This window comes from Microtus oregoni, unplaced genomic scaffold, assembly GCF_018167655.1.
Source record: "Microtus oregoni isolate MIOR12 unplaced genomic scaffold, Mior012 000036F_ref0000092, whole genome shotgun sequence".
NCBI lineage: Eukaryota > Metazoa > Chordata > Mammalia > Rodentia > Cricetidae > Microtus > Microtus oregoni.
The window spans coordinates 16,121,261-16,140,927 of NW_024543095.1; the positions used below are offsets into that span (position 1 = coordinate 16,121,261).

At 44.5% G+C, this 19,667-nt stretch overlaps 1 protein-coding gene across 3 annotated transcripts in view; it reads left to right on the plus strand.

Annotated features, from left to right (window-relative positions):
* Nucleotides 1-19,667, plus strand: part of Camkmt (calmodulin-lysine N-methyltransferase) — a 392,778-nt gene that overhangs the window by 335,785 nt on the left and 37,326 nt on the right. The window contains exon 7 of one of the 3 annotated variants that reach the window (XM_041631281.1): nucleotides 6,255-6,321. The exons of the other annotated variants lie outside the window; for them this stretch is intronic. Coding sequence (XP_041487215.1) covers nucleotides 6,255-6,321 — 67 coding nt within the window. The remainder of the gene's footprint in view (nucleotides 1-6,254; nucleotides 6,322-19,667) is intronic. 3 annotated transcript variants of the gene reach the window in all.

Here is a 19,667-nt window from a genome sequence, read left to right on the forward strand (position 1 = left end):
ACAACAACAACAAAAAAAAAAAGTGTGTGTGTGTGGGGGGGGAAACATTGCCAGAAGCCAACAAATCTCTAAGCAAAGCTGCTAATTATTCTTAATGGGCAAGATGAGCACATTAAGAAACAAATGAACACACCAGAGAAATGATAAAAATCAACCTGGCAGTCACTCGTCGCCTGCGTATTCGCCTGTGTATTAGTCTCATCATTTTAAAATTGTTCTGTTGTCCTCAGCTTCTGAACGGAATGAATCCAACCAGTTTATTTCCTAGTCTCTTTACGCTTCTGCTATTCTGGTTTTTATTTTTTATTCTTTAGGAAGAATAGAATGTTTTGTTATTTTATTTCAGCTTGTTTTATTTTTAATATGTGAGACAACAGAGAGATTAGGTCTGGATCTATAGATCACAAAAGCACGTTAGCCAATTGTGTGCCCGTTTATCTTTCTGCCGTGACCCTGGGAAGCTAGCCGTGGATCTGAGATTCACTGCAAAGAGGTTTATCTAAATAACAACAACAACAATAATAATAATAATAATAATAATTGAGCTAAAATGAACTTTATATCTTGAATATTTTCTCAGACTCATGAGTAAGTTTCCTTGAAGTTTTTCTTAGTCCTTAAAGTACTGACTTTAATCCAGGAATCCCCATCCTGAAAACCATCTTTCCTTAAAGATACCATTTCTTCTGTTCCCCACAAGAACATAAGGGAGAAGAAGAAAATGGGATCATGTGGTCTACCCAGTTCTCAATTTTGTTTTTATTATTATTATTTTAATTTTGTAAATGGATGTTTGACCTGCATGTATGTCCGTGCCCCATGTGCATAACTGGTGCCCACAGAGGCCAGAAGAGGGCGCCAGATCCCCTGGAACTGGAGTCCCAGATGGTTATAAACCACTCTGTGGTGCTGGCGATCAAAGTAAGCAGCCAGTGCTCTCAACCACTGAGTCATCTCTCCAACCCCTCAAATTTATTTTAAAACAGCATACAAAAATGCCCTTTGGCATTTCCCTTTTAGTGCAGTAAGGGAAGAAGCCCCTAACTATTCATATATAGTAACTACTTAGGTGTGTAGCTAGTGGACACAATGGGAGAAGAAAAGGGAAGGAAGATGGCAGGCTAAATTCTGGTTGCTGCAAAGCCCCCTGCAAGCCATGTTGAGTAGAAGTAGAACTGGGGTATAGGGTACTTGTCTATAATCTTAGCACTTGGGAGCTGGAGGCAGGAGGATGGGGAGTTCAAGGCCAGCCTGGGTTATGTTCAGCCCTGACTCAAAGCAAAAAAGAAAGGAAGGAAGGAGGGAAGGAAGACAGGAGGAAAAGGAAAATAAAACAACCTGGTCGGTCATGATCACTAACTGATCCGCCTCAAACACCCAACCTCGGCCCATCAACATCTATAGTGTTATCTTCAGAATCTTCCTGTGCTTGAAGCAGTGTTCTGTGTTCTTATCCCAGTGGTTTATGTGCACAGACTCAACTTAGGGCTTAGGAGTCTCCAAAGCCAGGTAAATCCCATGACTCTTTACAGGAGATGCCCAGGTTTGCCATCTTTAAAACAGAATCCCTGGCTTGTGTAATGAATGAGTGGAGAGCCTCGTGGGTGTGGTGCAGCCTGTGCTGGGGCTGGCAGAGAACTTGCAAATCCCAGGCCATCGTCCTGTGACGCCAGCCTTCCGTCTTCTGTGCGGCACACGTGAGCCCTATGAGCCTCACTGTGCAGTGGTCAGATGGCGTCTCCCTTCCCTTCCCCAGGCTGCCAGCTGGGGCCTCCAGCACGGGAGGCAATCATTCCAGCCTTAAGCCACAGCCTAGCCTTTCAAATGGTGAGTAAGACAGTACGTCCCCACCCGCTAGGGACACAACTTTTACCATGTTGAGAACATGGTGCCACATAGAAAGGGTGCAGGGCAAAAGTTGGTTGATGCCTGCACTTCTTTCAGATCTAAGGTAAATAGTCACATAATTAACTCTGAGCCCTCGGAGGAGAGACTCAGTGTGAAGCTTCAGTTTAGGGGCAACCACTTGCCTTTTTATTCCACCAAACATTTTAGGTTGGATTATTCAAAAAATGATAAACTTGGCATGAGTTATGCACCCACTATGTCTTGAATCTGTCCTGTGGGAGACCCCATAAGCCTATAAAATAGACTTACTAAAATTATATCTATAAAATAGATATATTTTCTATCTATGTATCATTTATATGATATAGTTTATATAGATATATATTTATATACCATTTATATAGAAATATTTTATATCTCTAGATATCACTTATGATATCTATAAACTAGACATATTTTCTATCTATGTATCATTCATATGATATAGTTTATATAGATATATATTTATATACCATTTATATAGAAATATTTTATATCTCTAGATATCACTTATGATATCTATAAAATAGATATATTTTCTATCTATGTATCATTTATATATAGTTTATATAGATATATATCTATATATACCATTTATATAGAGATATATTTTATACCTCTAGATCTAATTTATGATATCTATAAGATAGATAGCACTGTTCCTATTTAGTTTTGGAGCTCAGAGGCATTGGACCCGTGGTCACGCAGCAGCATAAGAAGCCAGCTTCGTTCTTATGGCACGGCCTGTTGCCAGGCCTCTAAATGACTCTGGTTCACCACAGGTGAGAATACGTGGGTGAGTGTTGTTTTGTATGTCCTCAGCACCTGATGTTGGGGGGCGGAAAAAAAGGCCTGTCGTGCATAAATGTAATAAGCGGCAAGGTGTCATTGCTAGCAGACTTGGTGTCTGCTCTCGATTTGTTGAAGTAAGGAACAGATTTAAGAGTAGTGCAGAGCCAGGCGGATCTTTGAGTTTGATCAGCCTGGTCTGTGAAGCAAGTTCTAGGACAGCTAGGGCTACACGGAATAACCCTGTCTGAAAAAACAACACAGAACAGAAAAGGGGAGTATGTTGCCTTAAATCAGAAAAAAAAATGCCGCTTTTGAACATTTAAAAAGTCATTTAGATCAAAATGAATGGGATTTATGTCGGGCTGGAGAGATGGCGGAGAGGCTGAGAGCACTGGCTGTTCTTCCAGAGGACGAGCAGTTCCCAGCACCCACATGGCAGCTCGCAACTGCCTGTAACTTCAGTTCCAGTGAATCTGGCACCTTCTCACTGACAATGTGTATACCAATGCACATAAAAATAAAATCTTAAAAAGAAAGAAAAATAGTTAAAAAATAGGATTTATGCTATAATCTTAGTGTTCTTCCCTCCCTTTTAATTCCCCAATGAAATCAAAGATAATATGAATCAAAAGACAAAGCCTCATGAATCACAGTGTTATTTTTCAAACATTTTTTGGTTCAAAGAACAATACTGGGCCGCAGAGATGTCTCAATAGTTAGGGGTGTCTACTGCTTTTCCAGAGGACTCCAGATTGGTTCCTAGTTCCAGGGGTGATTAAACACCTCTGGTCTTTGCAGGGCACACACACATCCACATGCCCACACACAGACACACATAATACATAATTTAAAATGAAATCTTTTTCTACAGAACAATACTGGGGCTGGACACATAGCTCATGGGTGATCTTCAGAGGACCTGGAATCAATTCCCAGCACCCACATGATGGCTCCCCGCTGTCTGTAACTCCCGTCTCAGGAGATCTGATGCCCTCTTTTGGTCTCCAAAGACATTAGGCACACACATGGTACACATACATACATGTAGGCAAAACACCCATACACATAAAATAAATAATTTAAAAATAATAAGCTGATTCCCAATGTATATACAATTGATACATACAATTACCGGTTACACAGTGACATTCGTATTTTATATACCTATAATATATACAATTGACTTAAAAGGCCTTTGTTGGTATTGTATATGAGCATGTATTTTAAGAATAAACAGATAATTGAAATGAAGCATCCCTCCTGGCATTTCCGGAGCATTCTAGAAGGACACTAGACGTAGAAATCTGGCTCCTGTTGAGCCATAAGCAGTTGCCTTGTCAAGGGGACTGAGACAGCTCCCCCTGTCCCATCTCATCCAGAAACCACAGGAAGGCTTCCCTGGCAGCCAGCCAGCCCCTCCCACTGAGACCTTCTGGAAAGTGGATGCAGATCACAGAGCACGATGGGGTCTGTTGTGTTGAACATTATCCTGGTCATATTGACTCAGTTTGATTGGATTTCCTTTATTACCCCGAGGTGACACAGGGAATTGATAAAATCTATTATTGGACACAGTGCCATCCAGAAAGACCATCAAAATCTGACCTATGGCAGGGGGGGGGGGGGGGGAGGAAGGGAGAATATCAGAGTTTATCTCTTCAGGTAATGTTTTAACACAGCACTGCCGTCTTTTCTCTTGTGATTCTCTTGATATATTTTTAAAAGCCCTTCTAAACCTCAAAATATATTTTCTGCCCTGTTCTAAAAATAAAGCAGCCTAAATACCACTGTGAAATTTCCCTTTAAGAAAAATAACTTCTTGGAACTTAAATAACCACGCTCGCTCCAGCCTGACCACCCAGCGTCACGGGTTTCTCAACTGTATAAAGTATATAGTGTTAAGATGTTTACTAAAAATTATTAATAGGTTTTCCGAGTTATATAATTTAGCTTCCCTGAGACTATTTTATAAAAAAGTATTACCTCCACTAACAAAATAATATGTTTTGCTTGATAGATTAGTCATGCACTCATGGGACGCTACAGGTGTGCCAGCACAGAATGGCAGGCAGTTGGGTGCCATGGAAACGCAGAATAGGGTGTGGCTAGGGGAGGGGACTTAATAAAAAAACAGTTGTCAGTTGACTCTACTAATTTTGTGCTCCTCAGAAGGAAGATGTCAGGCGTCCTTTCCTGCAATCTATTCCATCTAGAACGCTCCTGAAATAGACAGAAACTGTAGGCCGATGTGTCATTTTAGTTCATCAAAACAAGTAGGCAAATTAGTCTCCTTTATTTTTTTAATGAATGTAATTTAACGGTATTTAATTTGCATACAGGAAAGTTCACCCAGGGGAAAAAAAAGTCTGCATTATGGCACTTTTGTAAACCTCCACAAAGCCCGTCATTAGGGGACCTAATTGATTTTTCCTCCCTATCACACAGTACCTGCTTATTCACTCGGAGAAGAATGGGTGTGCCTGGTGGTTCAAGCAGAGCTTTGGGTTTAAGAATCCTGCAGTTCTGTTCTGGCAGGGAGATCTTGGCCAGCGTTTGCTTTGAACATTCAGGAAATCTGTTTTTCCGAGCAATAGGGGAACATCGCTGTCTGCCTGGTGTCCTCCCCATGGGCCCAATTTCATTCAGATTGCAGCCTTCACTAGAATTCTTTGAGTCCTTGTTTATTTAAACTTGCCTTCCTCCAGAAGAGGGATTGCGAGGCGTCTTAGAGGAAATGTGTCTAATACATGAGAAGGTGGGGGTATTCAGAAGTTAGGAAACCAGGGGAAGCCAGGAACAGAGGTCAGTACAGAAAATAAGTCTGCAGGAGTTTCTGGGTGTTAGTATATTCAGAAGGCTTTGTCAGTCCAGAGCAAAGAGAGAAATAGCAGCGATCATAAACATCCATGCTGCCCTTTGTAGATCTGAAGTCCAGCTTTTCCTGATGTTGAACCAGATGTGATTTTTCCCAAGGGTCTTTGGATGTCATGCAAAGTTTCTCTAATATAAACGTAACTCTTCTGCATGAGTCTTCTTCACCAGCACATGGCCAGAGGCCAAAGCAGTTCTTCAAGGGACCCTTCACTAGGATGGCTTTCTTCACCGGTGCTGCATCTTCTCCCAAAGATGCTCCAAGTTTTTCTCCACCTTTCTTTTCCTCCTTCCAACACCGCCCCTGCTGCTCTTCTCCCCTCCCCTATAGGTGGTTAGGAGATTGGAACCACTTCAATTCGGAAAGCTATTGCTCTCCTCACTGACTGAAGGACATCTGTCTTTGGATGCCTGATTGCCCTGGGGAAGTGGCGTAGCAGCTCATGTTCCCCAGCTGTGCCCTCCAGCTTATACCCTCTGGATCCTGCCGTGATGCTACCTAGATGCTCCTTCCATGGGCAGTAAAATTGCAAGCTGGAGTCCAAAAAGATCTTGCCAGCGGTAAGTTGGCATTTCACGCTACAGCATCGACCGCTCCCTTTTTTTCTGCGTTGATCGCATTGTGGTAAGAAGCCAGTGTGTTTCAGGTTCTTTCTCAGTCAGCTGATAGCCACTGCAAAAGTTTCCTTAACTGTGCCCTGTAGATGTGGGCAGCATCATCACAAGCAATCGGAAGACGGGCGTGTTTAAGGCTCAGAAAGTGTCAAGCCGGTAAGATATCCTTCTGCCTCCCATCTGCTTGGAAACATCTCAGCTGAAACTGCTTTCGTGATGCTATGGATTAATCCAGTAATAACAGATGATGTTAGCTGAGCACTTACTGTGTGTCAGGCACCGTTCTGAGCACTGCACGTGTGTTCTGTGACACTCCCCTCAGGCAGGCAGACAGACACTCCGTAGCTGAGAACACCAAAACTACATATTGTATAGAACACTCAAATAATGTATTATTCGCCGAGTTAGGGTCACTTCGTGGCTCGGGAATAATTCATCTTATTTTTTATGTGCATCAGTGTTTTACCTGAACGTATGTCTGTGTGAGGGTGTCAGATCCCCTGGAACTGGAGTTTCAAACAGGTATAAGCTGCCTTGTGGGTTCTGGGAACTGAACCTGGGTCCTCTGGAAGAGCAGCCAGTGCTCCTAACCACTGAGCCACCTCTCTGGCCCACTTTCTGGCTAAGATTATGCAGAGTGAGGTTGAGAAAAGCCCAGCTTGAGGCCTTCTTCAGTGCCTTTCTTCCAGTGACCCTCTGCATAGACAATCTTGCACCCCTAGAGGATTCTGGCAGTCCCTGGGAACTTTTGTTTTAAATAATTATTTTTGTCATGACTTGGGGTCAGAGTGGACAATGTTGCTACTGGTTTTTGCTGGTCCTGATGTTTCATGGTGGAGATCACTCATTGTCAGCTTTCAAACTACGAAAGCATCTGGCCCAGGCCATCAATAGTGTGGCACCTAAGACATCTTGATCTATTGATGGTTTTACCAGTCCAGGGGTCCTGTCCCTTTAGATTCTGTCCATTCTTCTCAAGAGCAGGAGAACAGCTTCCCCAGGCAGAACCACTGCACGCTGTGTGATGCCCACCCTGTGGCCAGCTGACCTAGAAGGAGAATGCCACCATTAGTATGCACGAAATGGCTGTATCTGTCTCCCTTTGCGTATTTAACTGCAGATCTCGTTACAGTAACAGTTCCATTTGGAATTATTTCATCTCTCACTATTACTCTGGCATCCCTTAGTGTTTTAGGTTTTCTCTATATCGAGGACACTTGCCTACCCTGACTGTGTAGTTTGAGAAAGACAGTTGAATGAACAGACACAATGGATAAAAACCAAAGTGCTCCTGGGCACGATGGCATATGTCTGTGATCTGAGCACTCAGGAGGGAGACTCAGCCAAGCCTCTATGGTTCCATCTCGTTCTGGAAAAGACTTCATTTTGGGACATGCTTCTCAACCTGGTCTTTTAGTTATCAATCAAAAGTGCATTTTCTATGTTGTTCCCATCTACATTTATTTAGTGCTTAAGGTCATTTGTGAGCATATGAGTGTATTTCAGCATATGCAATCAGGGAATGATAGACTTCAGCTTCACGCTGTGCAGTGAGATTGTGTTTTTACAAGACACAATGTTGTTTACTGAGTGTTAATAATCACTAATTAATAAACATATCTAGACTTCTAAAATGTTGCATTTTAAAGAATGAAATGTCAAGTGTTTAACTTGGGACGTGCAATAGAATTTTCTGTTATCTCTTCATGAAATTATTAAGTTACGTAAAATGTTGCTGTTTGGCACAGGGCAGCTCCCAAATGCTTAGTGCCTGGCCTTTAGTCAGATGTGTCTCCTCTCAAGAATGCTATTTCTAAATGTATTTTTCTGATACATGGCAGGACATAAAGACATAGAGATTGCGTTTCAATAATCATACAGGATTCCCTAATGAGAAGCTTGTTATTCCCTAATGAGAAGCTTGTTTTCTCTTTATTTTTTTTGGGGGGGGGGAGGGTTTGTTTTGTTTTGTTTTCCTTTTCTGCTTTTATCACAGACTAATTGTGGTTAGTTTCCCCTTCTGTAAAAACTCAGAGCGTTTTTTAAAATTTATTTTTAAAGAAACCTATCTTTTCTCATTTTACACGCCAAATCCATTTCCCACTCCCTCCCCTCCTCCTGCTCCCTCCAACTTCCTCCCCCCCTCACTATCCCCATTCCATCCCCATCCTCTCCTCAAAGAGGGTAAGGCTTCCCATGGGGAGTCAACAAAGTCTAGCACATTGCTTTGAGGCAGGACCAAGGCCTTCCCTCTCTGTATCTAGGCTGAGCGAGGTGTCCCTTCAGAGGGAAGGGGTTCCAAAAAGCCAGAACAAACAGTAGGGATAAATCCTGGTCTCACTGCCAGTGGCCCTACAGTCTGCCCCAGCCATACAACTGTCACCCACATTCAGGGGGCTAGTTTGGTCCTACTCTGGTTCCTTTGCTGTCAGACCAGAGTTGGAAGGCTCCCATTAGTTCAGGTAAACTGTTTCAGTGGGTGTCCCCATCATGGTCTTGACCTCTTTGCTCGTATTTTCATTCTTTCCTCTCTACCACTGGACTCTGGGAGCTCAGCCCAATGCTCTGCTGTGGTTCTCTGCCTCTGCTTGCATCAGTTGCTGGATGGAGGGTCTATGATAATATTTAAGATAGTCATCAATCTGACTACAGGGCAAGGCCAGTTCAGGCACCCTCTCCTCTATTGCTTAGGGTCTTTGCTGGGGTCATCCTCGTGGATTCCTGGGAGTTTCTCTAGTGACAGATTTCTTAATAGCCCCATAATGGCTCCCTCAATCAGAATATCTCTTTCCTTGTTCTTTGTCTCACTCCAAGCATTTTTATCCCAAGTCTTCTAAAGTAAAGATACTTTAGAAGCAGGGCGGGGCTGGAAGATGGCTCAGTTAGTTGGTCAACGGCTTGTCGTCCAAGTTTTAGGACCTGAGTTCAAATCCCCAGCACCCATGTTAAAACAACCAAAAATGGTTCTGTGGTGTGTGCCTGTAATCCTAGCACTGGGGAAGTGAAGACAGGAATGCCCTTGGGTCTTGATGGCTAGCCAGTCTAGCCAATCAGGTGAGCTCCAGGTTCAGTAAGAGATTCTAGCTCATAAAATAAGGTAGATAAGTGATTGAGGAAGATACCCAACATTGACCTGTAGCCTGTAGTTGCATACGCTCATACACATCCACAAACATACACCCACACACATACACTCATACACACACTCCAACACACCCAATATAGAAGCACTCATACACTCCCCAACAGACACACATTCTAACACACCCCCAATACACACACACTTATACATCCCCCAACACACACACAGTCATATACACACCCCAACACACACACTCATACACACACCCCAGCACACACACACTCATACACACTCCCCCAGCACACCCAAAACACACACACTCATACACACACCCCAGCACACACACACTCATACACACTCCCCCAACACACATACACTCATACACACTCCCCCAGCACACCCAACACACACACACACTCATACACACCCCAACACACAGACACATTCAAACACCCCCCCCAGTACACATACACTCATACTTATACCCTCAACACACACAAACACCCGTACACACCCCCAACACACACACACACACTCATACACACTCCCCCAACACACACACAGTCATATACACACCCCAACACACACACTCATACACACGCCCCAGCACACATATTTATACACCCCCAGCACACACACACTCATACACACTCCCCCAACACACATACACTCATACACACACAGCTAATACATACTCATACAAATGCACTTAACACACACACCTCATATACACCCCCAACACACATAATTCATAAACACATCCCAACACACACACACACATGGTGGGGGGAGGTTTAGGGAGGTCAGGTGAATGACTCAATAAATGTGATCTTATAGTAAGGAGCTGCTTGACCAGTCACTTGCCCTCCAGCAGCTAAGGAAGCGAAGTCACCAGCTAGTAGCACAGCGATGAGCATTCCTCTCTCTGCCCACTGCTTCCCCACCCATAACCAGTACAATGCGAGTGACGGCATTAGTTCCATGAGAGAAGAAATTAAAGGGAGCCATTCACAAAAGAGCTCAGATACAGTTCAGTATTCTTCTCTAGCGCCTCAATGCATATGCGGGATTTCTCCTCCAAATTGGAGGTGTGGAATAACAGCAGCGACAGATAGCTAAGAGGTATTTACCGTAGCTGCAAAGCTCACATGTGAGCCAAATATTTCTGCTATTAAAGAGCACTTCAAAGCTTGACGTGAAGTTTGTAACAGCTGAATGTCTCTTGTGACTTCATTTGCACAGAAGATGTAAAAGCAGAAAGGGAAGTCGTGAGCTAAGAGCTGTGAGCCTACGGGGCTTTTCGAAAGGAATGAGATGCTGCCCAGAAATGTGACTGGCGCCCTATGCTTCCATTCCCCCACTCAGTGTCCTTAGTAAATGCTGTAGTTTTAATAAGTGTCCTTCAGCAGCACGTCTGATAAAGGCTTGGGCCCCAGTCTGGGGTGCGACTTGGAGGCCGTTGGAACCTTCAAGAGGTGTTGCCAAGAAATTCAGTCTTTGGAGCTATGTATGCTCTTAGAGGAGATATTAGGATTCTGATCTGCCCTACCCCTCTCACTTCCTGATGAGTTCCTTCCTCTGCCCCTCACTCCAGCACCTATAGAACGAACGCCTCACCGTAGCTTCAAAAAGCAGTGGCCAACTGACCATGGACTGAAGCAGACCAAACTATCAACCTTCCTTCCTCTTTATAGTAGTCTCAGAGAGATGACCAGCACAGTGACTGTCAGTCATCCTCCTGCCCCTGACCTCCTCCTGCCTCTTACACAGGGCAGACCGGGGCCATATGGATTCTGACGCCCCTCTTTAGGGGGATGAATTCATTATATCTTACTCTAGCGCAGTGGTTCTCAACCTTCCTAATGCTGCAACCCTTTAGTACAGTTTCTCATGTTGTGCTGACCCCAACCAGAAAATTATTTTGTTACATCTTCATAACTGTAATTTTGCAACTGTGGTGCATGCCTTTGATCCCAGCACTTGGGAGGCAGAGGCAGGTGGATCTCTCTGAAATCAAGACCAGCCTGCAGAACACAGAGAAACCCTGTCTTAAAAAAAAAAAAGAAGAAGCAAAATAAAAATGAGTTGTAATGTAAATATCTGCTATGCAGGATATCTGATAAGCGACCCTTGTGAAAAAGGTCATTTCATTCCCGCAAAGGGGTCACGACCCACAGGTTGAGAACCACTGCTTAAGAGACTCATAATGATCATGTAAACACATTATTAGTGTCTATTGGCAGAGACCTTTTGCAAATAGGGCTGGGACAGGTGTTTCATCTAAGCTCATAGTGAATCCAGCCTGCTGTCATGAACACCTCCTTCCTTGCCTACTGGAACTTTTGTTTGTTTTTGAAACAGGGTCTCACTATGTAGTCCTCGCTATCCTGGAACTCACATTGTAGACCAGGCTGGGCTTGAACTCATAGAGATCTGCCTGCCTCTACCTCCCAAGTGCTGGGATCAAAGGTGTACACCACCATGCTCATCACCCCCCCTTTTAAAGAACACTGTTAAATCTGGCGATGGTGGCACACACCTTTAATCCCAGCACTCGGGAGGCAGAGGCAGGCGGATCTCTGAGTGTGAAGCCAGCCTGGTCTACAGAGTAAATGTCAGGACAACCAGGGCTCCATAGTGAGACCCTGTCTGGGAGGGGGTGGGAGTAGGGAACCATCTGCTTCCTCTGATACATTTCAATCCAGCCACACTGTGTTCAATACGAAAGGCATGCTTGCGAAGGTGCGAACCGTTAATGCTGGCCATCAGGGATCCACACACACACGAAACAGTCTGTCCATCTCATCCCCAGGATCTCACAGCCATCTGATGGCTCTCCTGTTCATCCATCCACGTAGCCGTTCATTCATTTATCCAGTGAGTCCAAGGCGTGCCTTTAGGGATCTAAATACGGAGCAGTCGTTAGTAGTGTGTGAACAAAGGAACTGCCGTCTACGTATAGTGGGGAATTTATGAAAGAGCAAGGCTATTTACAGCAGCTCAATTGTTGGGTTTATCTGAAGCTGTCTTCAAAACCGTGACTCGAACAAAGAACCACTTGGAGCTTTTGACGTCTGTGTGCTTCTGGGTCTTCCAGAACCGGTGAATAGAGCCATTCTCTGGTCAGCATCAGATAACAGCTATGCTTTCCAAATACTAACCTAGCCCTGCCATGGTGGTAAGAGTAAATTTCACTTAAGGAAAGCAGCCATTTGTGTTTGTTTGGAAGTTGTCACTGAATTTAAGCGGTGGCTTTTGTTATTCTTCCTGAAACCACATGTATTTGTAAACTCTCCAACTTGTTTTTAGGAGTTTTGGAAGTTCTTTGTTTGTTTGTTTTTAACCTGTGCAGGGGTGGGGGCACCAGGGCCAATCAGTGGTCCCATTGCTGTTACTGTTCAAGATACACGGCTACCTTTTAGTCTGTTTCCGTTAGAGGTTAAATTAGGATCCGGTTGTTAGCTTTTCCAAGCTTCTGCTCTTGACTCTCCTCATCCCCCCCACACTCTTCCCAGCCTCTGCCTTCTCCTTCCCTCGCTGACCCCGCCTGGGTTTGCATTCTGTCAGAAGACCTAAGATGTTGAACTTAGACAGAGAAAAGGGTTTATCCTCAGTTTACCTTTCTGTAGGGTCTGTCCAATACTGAGCGATTACGTTGCTTAGGGTCCCTGAGAACTGAGACAGATGGCAACGGCGGGAAGCATATGGCGGCACGTGCTGCTCACCTCGCGGTCAGGAAGACGAAGAAAAAGAGGGAGATCTAGGATTCCACACTCTGCTTCAAAGGTGTGCCCCCAGTGACCTAAGGCCTCCTGCTGGACCCACTTCCTACAGGCCCCACCATCTTTACCGTGGTGGGGACCAAACCTTAGCACACAGACTTGAGAGGACACCACCTCGGCCGTAGCATCCTTTCATCCTTAGCTGGCTTTGTCGTTTCAATCTCAGGTCTTTGTCAATCTCATCCCCTACTTGTCCTTCAAAACCTCGTTTCCTTAGTGGCTCAATTCCTTCTGCTTTATCCCACTTATTCCTTCTTTTAGTTGCTGTTGGTCTCAAACTCGTACCTCAGTGGAATGAAGCCCAGACTGTTAGCGCTGGTGTGCTGGCTAGCTAGTTCCATGCTTATGGGTCTGTTCCTTTGCTGACAGGGATTTTGATCACTTTCTGTTTTCCAAATGATGGTCTAATAGCTAGCGACACAGTGGGGAACAGAACCCAGGAAGCCCGTGCCTTCTTGGAGTTGACATTCTAGGGAGGGAGGCAGCTGATTTTTCTTGAAGACAAGGACTCTCCTTAGTGTGGTTTCTTTTTTCATTCCATGAAGCAATTAGTGTCTGTGGCCCCCAGAGTGTGCGAGCGTTTGGAGTTTGTATTTGAAAGACGTGGATCCGAACAGTTTTTAGCGGAAGAAAAGTCAAGCTCCAGAGAGCCAGACGGCAGCTTGTGCATCAGATAGCGACTTCCATTTCAGGATGGCTTCTCAGGCGGGCGTCCTCCGTGTCTGTAGACAAACTGACAGTGTGAGTAGGCATTTATCTGCTCTCTGTCAGGTTGAAGAGGAAGGTTAGGAGAAGGTAACTGAGATAAGGCAGCTGAGGGCTCTTTAGGAAATTTTCTGATAAAATATACCTGCTAGGGAGTTTGTCTAAAACTAGGGCGACAGAATCTTGAGAGGTGCAGAGAATTCTAGAAACGCTGTGCTCCTGTCCCTTCCTTTGCGGCCTGGCATACAAGAAAAGGAAATTACTGTGTGCAGTTGCTCAATTAGTGCGTTGATCGGTTTGCCGAGTTTGCAAAAGAGCCCTGGTCCTTCCTCTTCTGTTACAGCGGCGATAGGCTGGAGGAGTGGGAGGACCTCCTGTAACACTCTTCAGTTTTACCTTGGCAAAAGGATCCCCCAAGAATGTTAGCCAATGTATTTTAATGCAGTACTTTTTTTTTTTAATGAAAAGGAGCCAGGCTTTAACATTTGGGGACAGTGTTTTTTAGGGGCACTCCTAAACTGCAGAAAATTCTTCCGGGATAACATTGCAGTGATTCTTTGAGCTTTCTGTGCACTGCTCTTTCACTAAGGTCAAAGTCTCCTACCAAGAGATATTGCGTTCCCTGAGGAAGTGTCTTCTGGTTTGAAGAGACAACCTTTCTGCATTTCCAAAATTCAGTATTATAGAAATAATATGTCAAGCCTTGTGACCATAGTTCAATTGGTAAAGTATTTGGCTAATACGCATGGGGGGCTGAATTTGATCCCTGGAACCCATGTGGAAAGGGCTGGGCATGAAGGTGTGCTCTTATAATCCCAGCACCGGGGAAGCAGAGGCAGGAAGGTCTCTATGGCTCACTGGCCAACCAGTCCTAATCACATCTGTGCGCTCCATGTGAGTGACTTTGTCTCACGACACAAGGCAAAGAGCACTTGAGGAATGACAACCAGGTTGTCCTGTGGCTTCCTCATGCACACACACTTTTCTAGTCACACGGGATAAACACATGTCAATGAAAATGTCTTCATTTTTCAAAGGAGTTCACTTTAAAAGGAAAGAAACCAGGAATGGAGAGATGGCTCAGTGGTTAAGAGCACTAACTGCTCTTCCAGAGGACCTGGGTTCAATTCCCAGCACCTACATGGCAGCTCATAACTGTTTGTAATTCCAGTTCCATGGGATCCTACAATCATGGCAAAACACCAGTGCACATAAAATAAAAATAAATAAATTAAAAGGAAAGAAACTACCTTCAAGACACTTGAAAATGACTTTATTAGTCATGTTGTGAAACATGAACCTAAATCTCGCCATTAACAATGGACATCAGTGCACAGAGTTTTTTTTTAAATATTTATTTATTTATTTATTTATTTATTATGTATACAATATTCTGTCTGTATGTATGCCTGCAGGCCAGAAGAGGGCACCAGACCCCTCTACAGATGGTTGTGAGCCACCATGTGGTTGCTGGGAACTGAACTCAGGACCTTTGGAAGAGCAGGCAATGCTCTTAACCTCTGAGCCATCTCTCCAGCCCAGTGCACAGAGTTTTGCTCCTTACAAATGATGCTGGAGTGGGGCACAGCTGCATCCCCCACGTGTGTATCTGTGGGGCACAGCTGCAACCACGACGTGTGTATCTGTGGGGCACAGCTGCATCCCCCATGTGTGTATCTGTGGGGGACAGCTGCATCCACCATGTATCTATCTGTGGGACACAACTGCACCCCCACGCGCGTATGTGTGGGGCACAGCTGCATCCCCTACATGCATATCTGTGGGACACAGCTGCATCCCCCACGTGCGTATCTGTGGGGCACAGCTGCATCCCCCACGTGTGTATCTGTGGGGCATAGCTGCATCCACCACGTGCGTATCTGTGGGGCACAGCTGCATCTCCCACGTGCGTATCTGTGGGGCCCAGCTGCATCCACCACGTGTGTATCTGTGGGACACAGCTGCATCCACCACGTGTGTATCTTTGGGGCCCAGCTGCATCCACCACGTGTGTATCTGTGGGCACAGCTGCATCCCCCATGTGTGTATCTGTGAGCCACATTTTCAGGAGTGAACTCTGCCTGACTTACTGTAATCTAGTTGTGTATTTCCTTATCTAGTAAGACCAGTCCCTTGATTTTATTCTTTCTTTTCAGAATTTTCAGAAATTTTGTTGGCAATTTTATGATATTGGCATTTTTGTTGTGATTGGAAAAATTTATAAATCAATTCCCTAAGCCTTGGCATTTTATAAAACTCTGAGTCTTCCTGTTCAAGAATGAGGTGCTTTCTTCTAAGATGTTTTACCGGCATGTTCATTTTGCATGCTCATTTTATTTCTGGAAACTTTCGTTGGGTTTTAAAATAGAATCTCTGCTTCATTGTATGGTATTGTATTTTCCTTCCTCCTTTCTTTTCTCCCTCCCTTCCTTTCTTTCTTTCTTCTTTCTTTTTTATTTATTCATTCAAGACAGAGCCTCATATAGTCCTTGAATTCACTACATAGCCAGCGATGCCCTTGAACTTCCGATGTTTTGCCTTCATCTCCCAGGTGCTGGGAGGCTAAGTGTTCATCACTACACCCAGCTTATGTAGTGCTTTGTTTCACTCAGCATTGTATTTCCTAACTAGTAATAATCATTTGCATATATAGACATAGGAGTAATAGGGTTCCGTGTGGTGCCTGTTCAGTCCCATTGAGGAGTTCTTGTTACTTCTAACCAGTTCTCAGCACCTCTTTTGTCGTCTTCCAGATAGACATAGGCATCATCTTCTAGTAATGGACCCGTTCAGTTTTCTGGCTCTTTTTCTCTTGTATAATTTAATTTGGTGAAGACACCCTCTGTGATGACCACTGGGTGTAATGGAAAGTCTCCAACAGTTCACCACTGAGCGTGCTCCAGCCTTTGAATTGGGGTATTATTTACCTACTGCGTTTCCACAGTTCTAGATCAGAACACCCTTCACTCTATCATTTTGTAGTTGATAGTGTGAGTTACAGTGTCAGGAAATAACAAAATTCCTATAGCAATAAAACCATGTCAATGAACGTTATAAATATGAAAAAAATTAAAACATCAAATTGCAATCATTTGCTCTAGCAAATGGCAATGCTTGTAATTTCCAATTCATTACTTGGAGTATTTTGTTGTGACTTGCTTACTAACTGTCATATTCATGAAACCGTAGATGTTTGAAATAGAAAATATAACTAACTCATTAATACCTTCTATCCCACTATCTGGCTTCTTTAGTTACCGTAGAATATACTGGTCACCAACACTGGAGTTTGAAAGGTAGAAAAATCGAGGCCATTGCAGTGATTCCAGAGGGAGATAAAGGGGTAATCCAGGCCTGAACAAGCAAATCTGGGACCTTTCCAGAGAGAGACATGGCTGTGTGTGGATAGTAAGGAGAGCGAGAACAGTTCCCCTGTGGTGGTAAAACTTGTGTGTGATGAGAGTTAGAGGTTAGGGACAGAAGTTCAAACCACAGGAAAATATCACACTGGGAGATCTGGAAATCAAAATCCAGAGGTAGGAGCTGGCCTGAGAGTTGAAATGTTAAAAGAAATGGCCAAGGCAGAGTCCTGGGGAATGTCTGTTCTGGAGTGGTTAGGGGTCTAGTAAGGGGGTCCTGAAAGGGGGTGGAGAGCAGCAAGCATGGCTCCAGGTGTAAGTGTTGTTCCATTCAAGGAGAACAAAGCTAGGAAGGGGTTCTTTGGAGAGGGTTTTCTACGGGCCCCGTAGGTGCAAAAGGGGAGTCAGTCACAAAGCAGCCTCTATGGTTATTGTGAGTAAGGTGACATCACAAGCAGTGAAAACAGTGGGGGGGTCTGTCTCCCCAAAAATGATGGTGATGAAAGGAAAGGCAGAGATTGTGTGAAGAAGGAAGCTGGGTCAAGGGAAGAGGCTAAGAGTTTGTGTGGCCAGTCAGTTCAGCCAAGGAATAGGTGAATATACGTAAGAGAGAGGGGACATTCATTGGGGCAATGACCTCACTTAGAGCTTCTCCAAGCATGTTCCCCAGGTCATCTGCATCCCCAGGAAACATGTCATAGATGCAATTATAGGTCCTACCCAAAGAAACACAATTAGAAAGTCTGGGTATGAAATCTGGCAAACTATTTTAGTGAAACTATTTTGGGAAACTGCTGGTATAGAGGGAAGGAGAGGGATTAGTGTCCAGGCCACAGGACAGTAGGGAAGGAAAGGCAGATGAAGAAGAGGGGAAAGATGGATTCAGCTATCAGGCGTTCAGCAAGCGTGTCTGCTGAAGATAACACCTGGAACACCCTGAGAGGTCCAGGCATGGCTGCCGTCATAGCTTCTCAACCCTTGGAATGTCTAATGGGTCCTCCCTCCTCTCTCCCTATCCAAGTCCTAACTGCAAGTTCTCCCCTCTGGTTACTGCCCCTTACACACACAAGTACTCGAGGTTGTCACAGCTCAGATCCTTCTAGCCATTTGCAGCCAGCTTCTTTCAAATGTCTTATCTTCCAAACAGACCCCGTGTTCTGTGGGGTTGTTACAATTTCGTTGTTCTAAAACAGTTCCTCATTTTGCTGCTGTTCTCGGCAATCAGAGAGCTGCTACCAAAGTTCTGGGACAGCTTACATGTTCTAGATTCAGATCATGTTGTTTTCCCTGAGTGTCTAAAAAATGTTGCTATAGACATTTTACTGCTTGGCAGTTTAAAGTCCATAAAGAAGGGGGAGGGGAATGGAGGGGCAAGCGGCAAATAGGGCACTGCTTAGAACAATAACAGCAACTCAGCAGTTTAGGTGACCATACAAACGACTTGAACAGGTCCTCTGTATGGGTGAGCTGTGGCCACACAGGCACAGGGAGGTGAGACAGATGAAGCTGTAGGAAGGGTCTGCAGAGTCCTCTGAAGACGAGTATCGATCATGCCCATGAAGAAAATGCTGCTGCCTTTGTCGCTGCTGGGAAGGAGCTCAGAGGATGCTGCATTAGCAGACACTACCAAGAACTGTGTGAGATGCTCTCCCAGAGGACCTGAGTTCAGTTCCCAGCACTTCACATCAGGCAGCTCACAAACATCTGTGACTCTAGTTCCTAGGGATCTGGTGCCTCTGGTCTCCACAGGCACCTGCACTCGTGTGCACATACCCACGTGCACATCATTATAGAGATTTTTTTTTACATGTTTTTAGGAAAAGAATTGTGCTAGAGCACTGCTTTTGCAAATACAAATACAAGGAACTGCTTTTTTTTGCAGTTTCAGACAAGGTCTTGTGTGTAGCCCAGACTAGCCTCAGCTCACTCTGCAGCCCAGGCTGGCATCAGATTTGCAGTTGTCCTCTTGGTTCTGCCTTCCTAGTAAGGGGTTAAATGCACATGCCCACCACACCCCACAAGAACCGCCTTGTTTATATCATCAAAAATATCAGGCCATAACTCGCTTACTACAAAGGCAAACAAAAACAACAACAAAAATATATTAATTATGGAAGCAAGAAAAGGGATGCTTTGCCTGCCTGCAGGCAACATTCTCCCATGGCCATGCTATGCAAATCAGAGTGAGCCCAGTCCACACGAAGTTTCTTGCAAGCAAGCAAGCAAGCAAGCAAGCAAGCCAGTCTTTCTGTGGAATTCTTTCACTGTGAATTTTGAATCCCAAGGCAGTACTCTTTCTAGAAGTTGACTACATTTTGTGTTTCAGCCTTAAACTCAAACAGAATAAAAGGGACGATACATTAGTGCAAGAGTAAGGGAAGAAAATTAATGTTTTTGAGCATTTGCAATGGTAAGTTTTTCATAAGTGATGCTTTTGTGTGTGCTAATCATCTATTGTCTCATCATGTGCTTTTTGCTAAGAGGCTGGGTTCTTTTGCTTTGAGTCTAGGGGGTTGGACTCCCTCGTAAACAGTGGGCAAGTTCTCTACCGTTCAGCTACTTCCCCAGCCCTCC